Source organism: Podarcis raffonei, chromosome 15, assembly GCF_027172205.1.
Source record: "Podarcis raffonei isolate rPodRaf1 chromosome 15, rPodRaf1.pri, whole genome shotgun sequence".
In the NCBI taxonomy this organism is placed as follows: Eukaryota; Metazoa; Chordata; class Lepidosauria; order Squamata; family Lacertidae; genus Podarcis; species Podarcis raffonei.
The window spans coordinates 14,853,693-14,866,984 of NC_070616.1; the positions used below are offsets into that span (position 1 = coordinate 14,853,693).

Genomic DNA, 13,292 nt, shown 5'->3' on the forward strand with positions numbered 1-13,292 from the left:
TATTTGGGTGCTCCTTGCTCCCCTGTCCCCCTGCATTCCTGATCAACCCACTCAGTCCGTGCTGTTTGTTCTTCAAGCAGCCCCAGGTGACTCAAGCAAAGGGAGGGAACAATCATACCCTCTGGAGGAAGATACATGCACAAACACCCTTAGAAAGATCACTACCAATCTGACATTTGTGGGTGAGGTGCGTGGAATTCCTTCTTGAAGGATTCACTGAAAATTGTAACACAATAATATGCAAATATAGGAAGTAAAAGAAACAATGGAAATGCAATTAAAAGTCAATATGATTTCCTCTGGACCACCTGGGTGAAACTTGTGGGCAACTGGTGGTATACAGATAACCTCTGTGTTAGAATAATACAGATTTTGTTGTTAATGCTGTGGGGCCTCATTAATGTGACATCCCTTTGGACCTCAGCATATCTTAATCTGGGATATTAGAAATGTGGGAAGTTTGGTTAGGTTTCTGCCCGCAGAGTTTGGCATTTGCCTGCCTAGTTAGTTAATTTACTTATTAATTACATTTATATCCCACCTATCCTCCAAGGAGCTCAAGGTGGTGTACATAGTGCTCCCTTCCCCTTTTATCCTGTGCAACCCTGTGAGGTAGTTTAGACTGTGACTGGCCCAATGTCACTCAGTGAACTTCATGGCTGAGCAGGGATTTGAACCCTGGTCTCCAAGGTTCTTGTCTGACACTCCATAACCACTACACCGCACAACCTCACACTGATTCACTCATTCTTTGTCTTTTGTTCTAGGTGCCTTTGAGAATGATGGAAAGTGTGGAGAGTCGGGACATGTTCCAGCTTCACATTGTCTGCAAGGACTCCAAAGTAGTCAGGTAGGTGCTACCTGATGACAGCCTAGGGTTATAGCAGGCAGGTAACTAACATAAATGAGGGGGTGGGGGAAACTCATTTTGGGTGAAGGGCCACATTGCCCTTGGAAACCTGTTGTGGTTATACATTCCAGTATTGGGTCAGACCAGACCCACACATCTGTCTGTTGTGTCGTGACCTGCCTTGAGATCATCTATGAGAAAGGGCAGAATATTAATGTTATTAAATAAACAAAAATTAATGCACACCATCACACAAACCTATTTCCCATGGAAACAGACGCATGTATTTAATTCTTAGCAATGCCATTCATGTTTCACGTTTTTCTTCGTCAGTCCTTTTTTTCTTTTTTTAGCACAGAGATTATAGAAAAAGCTCTTCAACACCCTTTATCTATCCTGGCTTTGAAAAATGCAAACTCATTAAATCCCCTTGGAAGAATGCAAATAACTTCAGTGCACACAATTGAACTACAAACTCTGCCTTACGGTTTTTGTAAACTTCAGAAATCAGCTGCATCTCAGAAATTGCACACATGCAGTTGCAAAATGCATGGACTCCTTTTTGCATATTTGCAAGGGTTCTGAGTCTGCCAAGACATTTCCAACATAGAAAGCTGCCTTGCACTAAGCCCAGACCTTTGGTCCATCTAGCTCAGTATTGTCTACATCTGAACTGACTGGCAGAGGCCCTCCAGGGTTTCAGACAGAGAATGTTCTCAGTCCTACCTGGTGCTGCCATTAGTAATTGAACCTAGGACCATCTACATCCAAAGCAGATGCTCTACCACTGAGCTACGAGCCTTTCGATGCTTTGAACTTGTAATGGGCAGAGCTGCCATTGCACGCTGCATGGCATCAAAACCCTCTTCCTTCCCCAATGGCACAGTTAAAATCTGGCTGTGAGCTGCATGCAGGGGATTCCCCACCACTCCTCTAACATATGGTGTTGGTAGTGTGGTCTGTAAACCAGGTCCCCTCACCAGAACATAAGAATTGCCTAGGTGAATTAGGCCAAGGTTAAACTTGTCCAGCGTTCTCTTTCCAACGGGGAGCAGCCCAGAAGCAGTTCGTGAAGGCAGCAGTGCCCCCCCCCCACTTTATTTCCTCCATCACCATCTGGTATTCAGAGGTAGACTTCCCCTGCAAATGGAAGTTCAGTTTTCTGCCCTGGCTAACAACACCTTGCAAAGAACTCTCCTCTACAAATTTGTCTTTGGGGCTACCAACGCTGATGGCTTTAAAAGAGGATTAGACAAATTTATGGAGGAGAGGGCTAATGATGGCTACTAGCCATGATGGCTCTGCTCTGCCTCCACAGTCAGAGGCTGTAATGCTTTTGAATACCAGTTGCTGGAAACCACAGGAAGGGAAAGGGCTCTTGTGCTTGGAATCTGTTTGAGGGTTTCCTACAGCTATCTGGTCGGCCACTGTGAAAACATGCTGAACTACATGGGCCTTTGGCCTGATTCAGCAGACTCTTCCTACGTTCTTAAGTGGTTTTTTGAAGTTGTATTTATATGTATGTTTTAAAAAGCAACAGCACTAGGAACAAAAGTGGTTAACGGTTAAAGGAAATAGGGAGTTCAAACCTTGCTGTTCTTAGGTACATGTCACAGGTGTAGTAGATATATCATCCCATTATACAGAGTTTTTGTTGTTAAATGTTTTTATTGAGTATCTAAGCTAGTGGCCACAGGCAGAAGACATCAAAGAGATTGTGGGTGCTTATGTCTCCTTTCATTCCTGTAGTTCAGTTTGTCTGTCTTGCTTTTCTGAGCATTACAAAGTGTGCCTGTACCCATCTATGTCTTGCAGGTGCCATTTTTCTACTTTTAAGCAATGCCAGGAATGGCTGAAAAGGCTGAGCCGAGCCATCGCTCGCCCTACCAGGCCGGAAGACCTGTTTGCGTTTGCTTACCACGCCTGGTGCTTGGGGGTTTGTGCTGATGAGGAGGACCAGCATGCCCACCTCTGCCGCCCTGGTAGGTCAAAAGGGTCACCTTCTAAGGCAAATCTAAGAGGGGCCTCTAGCCGCCGTTTTTCATGCCTCGCCATGCTGGGCCCCGTTAACTCCCTCCTCACCAATTTAAGACAGAGCTGTGCTCTGACAGCCTTTGCTTACCTGGTTTCCCTCCAGAGATTTTGGACGACAGCTCCCATCAGCCCCAGCCAGCACGACTGTGCTGCCATCTTTTGCAGCATCATGTGGCAGTTTTGACAGGGAATGGTGGGAGCTGGAGTTCCAAACTTCTGGATGGCACTTGGTGCTTGAGCTGACTTTTAAAAAACTGCTTATCCCTTTACAGGAGACCATGTGAAATACCGCTTTGAGATGGAGCTGACTCGGATGGGCTTTGACTTGCAAAATGTGTGGAGGGTTTCTGACATCAATAACAGCTACAAGTGAGTCATCGATAAAGGCTTCACCATCTTCAGAGGCAAAAAGAATCTTCAGCTCCTCACCCGCCTTGTTACTGGGCATTACATTAGCTAGGCATCTATCCCTTAGAACAGTGGTTCCCAAAGGGTGAGATTACCGAGGGGGGTGCTGGAGGTAGATATGACTATCAGACTTCAAATGCTGGCATCACTGGATCAAGTTCATCAGCTTTGTTGAATTAATTCTTTAACTGGATTTTGAATAAATGTGCAATAGATTGTTACTGCTTTGAATTTTATTGTGTTATTATCTTCCATTGTGGGTCCTCCAAACGGCTATTCTGAATAATGCTTCCTTTAGGGTGGGACACTGGGAATAAGTTTATGGAACCCAAGGGGGCAGTGGTCCAAAAAAGTTTGGGAACCCCTGCTTTAGAATATAGGAACGTGAAACAAATAATATAGGAGCAGAGACAATGCCTCTTGCTTGTCTGGATGGAGAGAGGACGTGTGTGTGAGAGAGAGGTGTGTAGAAACCCACAAAAATTCCAGTTTTGTGTCATTGGAATGCATCCTGTTGTACAAAGGTGAGAGTCACATCTTTGACCCACCCACTTTTGCCTCTAACTCCGTCCATCACTGGCATGCAGCCTTTGGACATTTCCCTAGGTCCGAAGTGCTACCCTTGGGCTGAAAAAGGCCCCCTGCTCCCGCCCCACTTGTGATCACCTAAGATTGCCTATCCCTTTTCTTCCCCTTCTATTTCCAGTTGAAGAGCCTGTTGTTGTTGTTGTTGTTGTTGTTGTTGTTGTTGTTGTTGTTGTTGTTGTTGTTGTTGTTGTTGCTGCTGCTGCTGCTGCTGCTGCTGCTGCTGCTGCTGCTGCACATTTCAGAAGTTCTTCTTAGTGGCTCTCCAAACATGCACAGCCTTGCAAGTTTTTTAAAAAATAAGGTCTGGAATTTGCTCTCATTTCTTCCACTCCTGTCCCATGGTCAGCTCCCTGTGTCTTTTCTTTCTTAGGTTGTGCACCAGCTACCCGCAGAAACTCCTGGTTCCTGTTTGGATCACTGACAAGGAGCTGGAGAACGTGGCTTCCTTTCGATCGTGGAAGCGAATTCCAGCAGTTGTGTATAGGTACGAAAAAGAATGCTTCAACTATAGAAGGTTTCAAATCCAGTGGCAGCTGAGGGGAATCACTGAGATTCTGTGGGTTGAAGGCTGCAAACCATGGTCCTGCTTATATCTTACCAGCCAAAGATTGATCAAATTGGATTATTCATCTGTTTTTAGATATAGGCCAAGTAGACTAGACGATCTGTAGGCTCATGGCCTGATCTACAAAACCCTTACCATCCTTGTTGCTGTCTGGTTTGGTTCTAGAGTTGCTATGGGAATTTATTTGTTATTTAGTTGGTGTTGTATGTACAGAGCCTTTGCAGAAAGAGAGTGAGTTCAGGGCTGTGTACCCTCATCTGCAGCACAAGGTCTGGTCTTTGACACAGAATTTACCTTATTTTTGCATTTTCATAACTCAACTAACAGGGAGGACCTTTTCCTCATGTTGCTTTGCAGATCTTTCTCTCTGTCTCTCAGTCCTACAACTCCTAGCATTCCCAGCCAGCATAGGCAATGGACAGGGATCATGGGATTTGTAGTCCGAAACATCTGGAGGGTACGGCATTGTGGAAGGTTGCTGCAAACATAGAATTGTAGAGTTGGACGGGATTCTGAGGGTCATCTAGTCCAGCTACTAGATCATACATGCAATATGGAATAAGGCTCCATATTCTTTCATGGGATCCTGGGAAATGCTACTTCTCCCTGACCTCCCCGATCAAAAAATATCCTTATTATTTGGCTGAGAAGCTGTGGCTTCTGAGACGGGTCCATGTACTCTGGGACTAGTGGGCTTCCTTGATTTCTCTCCCAGACATTTGCGCAACGGGGCGGTGATTGCGCGCTGCAGTCAGCCGGAGATCAGCTGGTGGGGCTGGCGCAACGCTGATGACGAGTACCTCGTAACCTCCATCGCCAAAGCCTGTGCCTTGAACCCTGGACAGAGGCTGGCAGGGGGGACCCCGCACTCTGGGCTCAGCGACGGGAACGAGGCCTGTGATGCTGGTTTTGGTAAGTAAGGCAGGCATGTTCTCATCTCTCAACTTTTGCTGCTTAAATGCTGTATCGCCCTTCGGCAGAGTTTGGTCCCTTGACCATGATAGCATAGGCCTGGTCTTACTTCTAGTGTCTTCTTGAAGAGTGTGGTTAAAATTGTAGCCCCGGAATTCTCTTTAGTCCAGTCCCTGTTCCACATAGGAATTGTGCAAATAAAGCCACACGCTGGTTTTCTGCTGAAAGGTTCTAGGAGGGCAGCTACTGCCAGAAGCTGGAAAGAAAGACTCCAAGATTATGATCCCAGTTAGCCATCTAAAAAGCAGGTCATGAGAGCTGATAAGTCGTCCCCCCCCCCCCCCAGCTCTGCTTTGAACACACTGCAATTGGGAGTGTTGTGAGAGCACAGAGAGAAGGCTGCAAGCCAACCTCTGATTCCCTATCAAAACAGCTAATGGCCAGTGTAAGGACATTAATGGTTGCGCCTACAGTTTTTGTTTAAAGAGTGTAGTTCGTTGTCATCTCTTATGCCTCTGACAGACTTGTGGAGTGCAGTTATACCCTTTCCTCATTACTTTATCCCTGAAAGCTGCTCTCTGTTTGCCACCTCCAATTTCTGCTTGAATTTCTCCTCCTTGAACACTTGTTCACAAGGTCCAAACCAGAAATAGTATTCTAGATATGGCAACATGTAATGCTTCTGAGAATTATGACTGCAAAGAAGGCAAAGGCTGCTTAGTTATCCTTTGTTGGTACTTCTGTTCAAGTTCACTCTGAGGCCGCTTTTTTATTTTTCTTCTGAATTCCATATTGCTGGGCAGATTGTATAGAATTAGGACATGGATCGGGAGATGGGAGACTGAACTGTCCTTTTTGCAGATTCATCTCTGACTGCGTGCTCAAGTGTGGAGAGTTCAGCAACACCTCAGAAGCTGCTGATCCTGGATGCCCGGTCCTACACTGCCGCCGTCGCCAACCGAGCTAAGGGAGGAGGCTGTGAATGTGAAGGTACGAGGGGCATTTGAGCACACAATAGGGGCACATGAGTCAAAGCCCCTAAGAGAAGTGCTGGTGTGGCTTTCTGCTCCCCAGCTCCCCAGCTCTGTGGTTGACTTGTCAGGAGGGGACGGGAGAGGACAGGAGCATGTGCCCAGGGCAAATCCAACCTGTTTTGCCACAGCTGAGTCACAAGGTGTCCTTTGCAGAAAAGTCTCTGCTGCTATTCATTTATTCACTCACTCACTCACTCACTCACTCACACACACACATGCTATTCTTTGTGAGTGGGTCGGCTGTAAGGCAGGTTGGAGGGTGCATCTGCAATGTGTGGTCAGATTTTAAGCATTCCTCCCATTATTCATGCCTCATTGTGGTTGGGTTATATAGGCTCATGTTAAAAACTTTGATATATGTAATTGCAACTCTGTAATTTGTTTTTTATATCGAATATGTTCCGTGTATGGTTCTCTTACTGTTTACATGTTTATGTGTTAGTTTGTGACAGATCAATAACAAATAGAATAAGATTTTTTTTTGCTGCGAGATATTTCCTTTGACAGCCAGCGTCAGCTTCTGTGCTGTGTTTCTGTGCTGTGTTTCAGAGTATTACCCGAACTGTGAAGTGGTGTTCATGGGGATGGCCAACATCCATTCCATCCGCAACAGCTTCCAGTACCTGCGGGCTGTCTGCAGTCAGATGCCAGACCCTAGCAAGTAAGCTCCAATCTGCGTTTTCAGTTGGTTAATGGGACTGATAGCTTTTAACTCCAATTTAGGGTGAGGTTTCTTCCCAGGGCCTCCTGATCAGGATGGGATAGCACAGGGGCACAGCCCAACACCTCCCCACCTGTGTTCAACCAAAGGCAAACTGTTCCAGAAGCTCTGCAAACGCCATCTTGGTAGTTAAGATCACCCCCATAATTAACTGGTAGTTGTTGTAACAGTGAGCTCACATATGTCTATATTCACTTGCTTTGATACAGGTTAATTGCCTTGCTTTGAAGTTCTCCTTATCTGGGCGGTTTGGAGTGCTGGGCTCTGAGCCCAGAAGGGGAGCTGACCTGTAAGATTTGGGTATTTGCCACCTATGCCCTCATCTGGTCAGGTGAAGTGATGAGAGGACCTTGGGCACGGGCAAGGCATCTTCTTGCTGCAGTGTCTGTCCCACGTCTGTAAAAGGTTGGGAGACCTGGCAGGTTGATTTGCTGTAAGTCTGCACCTTCTTTAATAAAGCCCTAGAACTGGCCGTTCTGTTGTTTTTTGACATCCTTCTTTGGTTATCCCTGCACCCAGCCACTCCCACAAGCCCTCCTTTGTGCTTGTGGCTCAGAACATCACCCCATTCATCCTTCCAGCAACCATGAGAATTTGAGAGGAGGTGATTGTTCCAGGGTCACATGGTGAGCTCCATGGCCGAGCATGGATTTGAACCCAGGGCTTGACAGTCTCTCCACTATGTCTCAGTGTCTCTCTGGGGTTTTTTTTTGGTTTTTTTTGCAGGGCAGGGGGATCTTATCTGGCCACTCTCTTCCTAGCTGCTCCGCTTTCTCTTGCCTCCTTTCCACACCACAGGGCAATGACCTCAATACCTCAATATTGATAGCTGCTCTCTCTGCCCCTGCCTTTTCTGCTGTGTCTTTTTAGGCCAGCTTCATCACATCACTCTTCTTTTCCCCTGTTGCCATGGAAATGTTTCCTCCTAGCTTGTTGAGGGCCAGCAGTCTGAAGAGCAGGAGGGAGCTTTCTCTGTTTCCTTGTGCTGCTGCTGGTTGCCAGCAGCTGCAGCAAGTGCATGCCATGTCCTTGGTAAGGAGCTTTCTCCTTGGAAAAGGTGGCATCTGCTGTCGATCTCTCTGTGGATCCTCACTTTCCAACCCTTGACGCAGGGGAGGGGAGCTTCAGGTTGGAAGGTGTGCAACCTTCCAAGGGCCATATGGGGACAAATTGGAAAGTGGGTGGAGCAATGAATATAATTAGTACCTTTGTACAGTAGGAAAGTGTCTAAACACACTTCTACACATCTCTCCATCCTCCCCGCAGGCAAGGCAAGAGGCATGAACAGGGAAGGGCAGGAGTGGGCTAGGATAGCAGTTCAGGGTGTAGGTTGGGGGGCAGCTAGTTAAAAACTATCAAGACTGTTGGATCTGATGCAAGGCCAGTCTGGTCCTGCATCTGGAAACCCACCCCTGCGGACAACCAACTTTGTGGGCTCTGATGAGGGTGCTACTGATTGAGAGAGAAGAGGAGGCATTTCTGGATGAAGCAGGTCATGGAGACAACTGATAGGACAGGGCCGAGGGGTGGTTGTCAGCTAGAGCGCCACATTCCCTTGTGAGCCACATTCCGGGGGTCACAGCCCAGTGGTGGCTGGGAGCAGAGGCAGAAGTGGGTAGGGCAATGGATATGGCTCTTCCCTTTCTACACTAGCGGCTTCCAGCCATGCAACAGCCAGAAGCAGGATCACAGTTCAAGGACATGTTCCATTTGGGCAAAAGCAGCCAAGGAGGGAGAGGAGCTGGGCCAGTGACGGAGGGTGGCTGTGTGACAGGGAGTGTGGCTGAGAAAGAGAAGGGGGTAGCATGGGGAGAGTGAGGGCTGAATTGAGGGGCCTGGAGAGCAGTTGCTCCCCACCCCCTGCCCCCGTTCTGAGGGTTCCCCACGGCTCCCTTAGATCTGTCAGAAGCATAATGTTCTCCCATTCCTGTGTCCCTTTCCAGCTGGCTGTCGGCTCTGGAGAGCACCAAGTGGCTGCAGCACCTTTCTGTCATGCTGAAGGCAGCTGTGTTGGTCTCCAATGCTGTCGACCGAGAGGGGCGCCCTGTGCTGGTTCACTGCTCAGACGGCTGGGACAGGACCCCACAGATTGTCACCCTGGCAAAGATCCTTCTGGACCCTTACTACCGGACAATGGAGGTATCATGTCTCTTTTGCCTGTTAACATAAGATGAAAGGGCAGTTTCAGGAGAAGCTGACCTGGGTGGGTGGGGCATTCTCTTTCTTTGGCCTCTTTATATAATAGTCCAAAGTGGACAAAGCACAACCTATTCTCATGCTTCTCCCAAGTCCTCTATGTCTCTTTTTTCCAACTGATAGGGCAATCTCTCACAGGAGGCAATGTGCTTTCACCTTGTTATCTCTTCTGGAACAAGCTTGTGCCTTTCTGTGAATTTAAAAAGAGTTTACTTTTTTTATTTTGGAGTGTTACCCAATCAAGAAAGTAGGACATCATCGGCCATATAAAGTTGGTCGGATAAATGGTTCTTCATATTATTTTTAGATAGGCACACAGCACCTTACAGGATGAGAATAGTCAGGACCCTGCCCTCAAGGAGCTTACAATCTAAAACAAACAACGTGGAAGATAAAAGGAAGCTGGTGGGGGAAGGGTAGATGGGGACAGCAAGGGAAGAAAGTGGGCAAATACAGTAACATGGAGTTAGACTTCCTACATTTCAGGGGGTTGGACCAGATGGCCCTTGGTGTCGTTCCCAACTCTACAGTTCAAGGAATAGGTGAGTTTTGAGTTGGGATCTGACGAGTGAGAGAAGGCACTGCACAATTTGCCTAGGAAAAGTGTTCCAAGCATACAAAGCAGCAAGGAAGAATGGACATTGTTGTATTTGGAATCAAGGGATTTTTCTGGTGGCCAAGCTGGGACTAAAGATCACAGGAAGCGATCTAATGGAAAGGAGAGCAGAAGAATGGGGTAGGGCAAGGCTGTGGAGAATTTTCAAGGTTGGAAGCTGCCTTATACTAAGTCAGGGCACTAGTCTGTCTTCCTCAGTATTGTCTATTGGCAGTGGTGGCTCTCCAGAGTTTCAAACAGGGAGTCTCATCCAGTCCTACCTGGGGATTGAACCTGGGACTTACTGTGAGTGCTCTACTGCTGAACTATAGCCGCTGAGCTAAGGCAAGGGGTTGTGCTGGAAACACCAGTGAGGGGATATGAGGAGGAATGTTACAATCTGAGGAATGACTTTGGCAGCCCTAGAAGCTTCCTGCCCCTTCATTGTGGGCTGCCCAGTGGGTCTACGGCGGTGACATTTCTCTCCTTCCTCTTGGCAGGGTTTCCAGGTGCTGGTTGAATCAGACTGGCTGGATTATGGCCACAAGTTTGGGGATCGCTGTGGACACCAGGAGAAGGCGGAGGATCAGAACGAGCAGTGCCCCGTTTTCCTGCAGTGGCTGGATTCTGTCCACCAGTTGCTCAAGCAGTTCCCCTGCCTTTTTGAGTTCAATGAAGCTTTCTTGGTAAGAGAGAGCCTGCAACAGCCTAGGGAGGGGCAAATCACAGTAGACCCATCATTTTATCACAGGCTGATCTTTCTAATGGGAGAGTCGAGATGGCTCACAAGAGCTTAGTTTGAAGAATAAATCATGCATTCATTCATCATTTTATTTGTACAGCATCCTGCTTTTGTTGGAGAGAGAAGTTTGGAAGAGAGATTCTTACTCTTTCATAGCAGAGTTAGCACAATGGTGATTGCTCCAAGGACGTTGAAACTTGGTGCCCTTATCCACCTTTAAATAAACAATCCCCATGAGAATACTTAAAGGTAAGGTAAAGGTACCCCTGCCCGTACGGGCCAGTCTTGACAGACTCTAGGGTTGTGCGCCCATCTCACTCAAGAGGCCGGGGGCCAGCGCTGTCCGAGGACACTTCCGGGTCACGTGGCCAGCGTGACATCGCTGCTCTGGCGAGCCAGAGCCGCACACGGAAACGCCGTTTACCTTCCCGCTAGTAAGCGGTCCCTATTTATCTACTTGCACCCGGGGGTGCTTTTGAACTGCTAGGTTGGCAGGCGCTGGGACCGAGCAACGGGAGCGCACCCCGCCGCGGGGATTCGAACCACCGACCTTTCGATCGGCAAGCCCTAGGCGTTGAGGCTTTTACCCACAGCGCCACCCGCGTCCCATGAGAATACTTAGGCTAGAATAAATCAGACACTTAGCTTACAGAGTTTCCAGAAGGCCCTTCTCTAAGTCCCACCACCCTTGCAGGCATGCTTGGTGGGAGGGAACTTTCTCAGTGGCAATTCCCAGGCTTTGGAACTCCCTTCCTAGAGAAGCCAGAATGACTCTGTCATTGTCCTTCCACCAGCAGCTGAAGACAGTTCCATTCCAACAGTCCTTTGGGAACTGACTGGTTTTTCAGGAAAGGACCTTCAACAGTGGTGTGCTCTTTGACTACCTGTATTTTAAGAGATTAAATGTTTATATTATTTTAATTCTATTAGAGTTTAATTACCTTTTAACTATAATTTTTATATGTTTTTAGTTGCTTGTATTTTATCTGTGTTCTTTTCATTTGTGTAAGCTGCCTTGAAACCCTATCCGGGGAAAAGACAGGATAAATAATAATAATCAAAGAATATCAGCTATTAATAATAAGAAATAATTTGAGAATGAAGAGTTCAAATTGCGTAAAATAGTACATCACAGTTTTCCCTTTCTTCATGCAACACACTTTCTCCTGCCCTTGACAGCAGGTAGGCTGGTTCAGTCATTAGTTTCAGTTATACTTTAATCATGAGCATCTGAAGTGTGAGCGCACAGGGCCAAGAATACTCCAGGTAGTTTCCAAATATAAGTCTATAAACATTTATTTCTCATATATTTATTTCTATCGACCGTGTCCTGAGACACCTTGCAGTGTATAATTTTTTTTTAATAACACAGAAGCATGAAAAGCGTTCTTCCGGAGATGGGCTCATGCAAGCTTTAACCCAAAGCCCTTCCTGTCATCTCCTCCAGGTGAAATTGGTGCAGCACACCTACTCCTGCCTTTATGGGACCTTCCTGGGGAACAGTCCCTGTGAGCGCGAGATCCACAACATCGCCAAGCGCACCTGCTCGGTCTGGTCCCTCTTGAGAGCCGGCAACAAGAACTTCCACAACCTGCTCTACATGCCTGGTAGCGAACAGGTGAGTGGGATTCCCACCCCTGGTGCTGGAGGAGGGGGAGGTGTCCTGCCCTGACTGAGCTTGCTTTTCTCCACCTTCCATGGCAGGTGCTGCACCCCGTATGCCATGTGCGAGCACTGCACCTCTGGACGGCTGTGTATCTCCCGGCATCCTCCCCATGCCCCCTTGGAGAAGAGGGCATGGACCTCTACCTGCCTTCTGGATCCCAAAGCCAGGAGTTTAGCAGCAGGTCTCTTGACAGGTAAGATAAAGTGACCCTCGTCTTGTGAGTTGCACCAGGGTTTCTAAGGATGCCTGCTTGCATTAGCTGTGGTTTCTGCATTGTAAAGGGTGGGACCAGATGACCCTTTGGGTCCCTTCAAACACTACAATTCTATGATTCTAGGTCTAGAGCATAGCTCAAATTTTGCCATATATTTTCCATTTCCACTATATACAGTGGGTCTTGTCCAAGGGAAGGTTCTGGTGCTTTCAACCTACTTTGTATTCCATCACATTATCCACTTGTATATTCTGACATTCCCCACTGCTCTAAAAAATCTTGGAAGAGTTGTTAATGTCAGTGCTTATCAAGAACCTGACATTTAAATCTAACACACCAAGAAAGGATGCCTCTACGTATGTGGTGATTTCTTTACTGTTTTTTTCAAAGCTTTGGAGAAAGGACCATATAAGATACATTTTGAAATGCCAAGGTGCATTGTAAGGATTGAATGCCTCTTATCCAAATGGTTGCTGAGGGTCCCCTCAACCTGTTCATCCTGAGATACACAGTCGTAATTGCTGTGTACTGAGCATTAACATCAAAGAAAGAGACCATTAGAAACAGTGAGGCCTCTGAAGCCCTTCGGAAAATATCTAGGTTTTTCTCCATTGGCCATAAACACTTGACGTGGGGCCAGAGACTAGTTGGCAGACTTTCAGGTAGTGAGGACAGGCTCTGGCCACTTGGCTGCTTGCGTCCATGGTGAACCCATATCCTGTTTCAGGCCCTGCAAGGGCCTCCACGGGCAGAGAGAGATCATTCTC

General features: G+C 47.3%; 1 protein-coding gene across 2 annotated transcripts in view; it reads left to right on the forward strand.

The window, feature by feature from the left end:
- Positions 1 to 13,292, forward strand: part of MTMR4 (myotubularin related protein 4) — a 47,393-nt gene that overhangs the window by 27,190 nt on the left and 6,911 nt on the right. For both annotated transcript variants that reach the window (XM_053366255.1, XM_053366254.1), the window contains 11 exons: positions 768 to 850; positions 2,666 to 2,832; positions 3,157 to 3,253; positions 4,251 to 4,364; positions 5,161 to 5,357; positions 6,219 to 6,347; positions 6,941 to 7,052; positions 9,056 to 9,251; positions 10,404 to 10,589; positions 12,093 to 12,263; positions 12,350 to 12,504. In XM_053366255.1, coding sequence (XP_053222230.1) covers positions 768 to 850; positions 2,666 to 2,832; positions 3,157 to 3,253; positions 4,251 to 4,364; positions 5,161 to 5,357; positions 6,219 to 6,347; positions 6,941 to 7,052; positions 9,056 to 9,251; positions 10,404 to 10,589; positions 12,093 to 12,263; positions 12,350 to 12,504 — 1,607 coding nt within the window. The remainder of the gene's footprint in view (positions 1 to 767; positions 851 to 2,665; positions 2,833 to 3,156; positions 3,254 to 4,250; positions 4,365 to 5,160; positions 5,358 to 6,218; positions 6,348 to 6,940; positions 7,053 to 9,055; positions 9,252 to 10,403; positions 10,590 to 12,092; positions 12,264 to 12,349; positions 12,505 to 13,292) is intronic.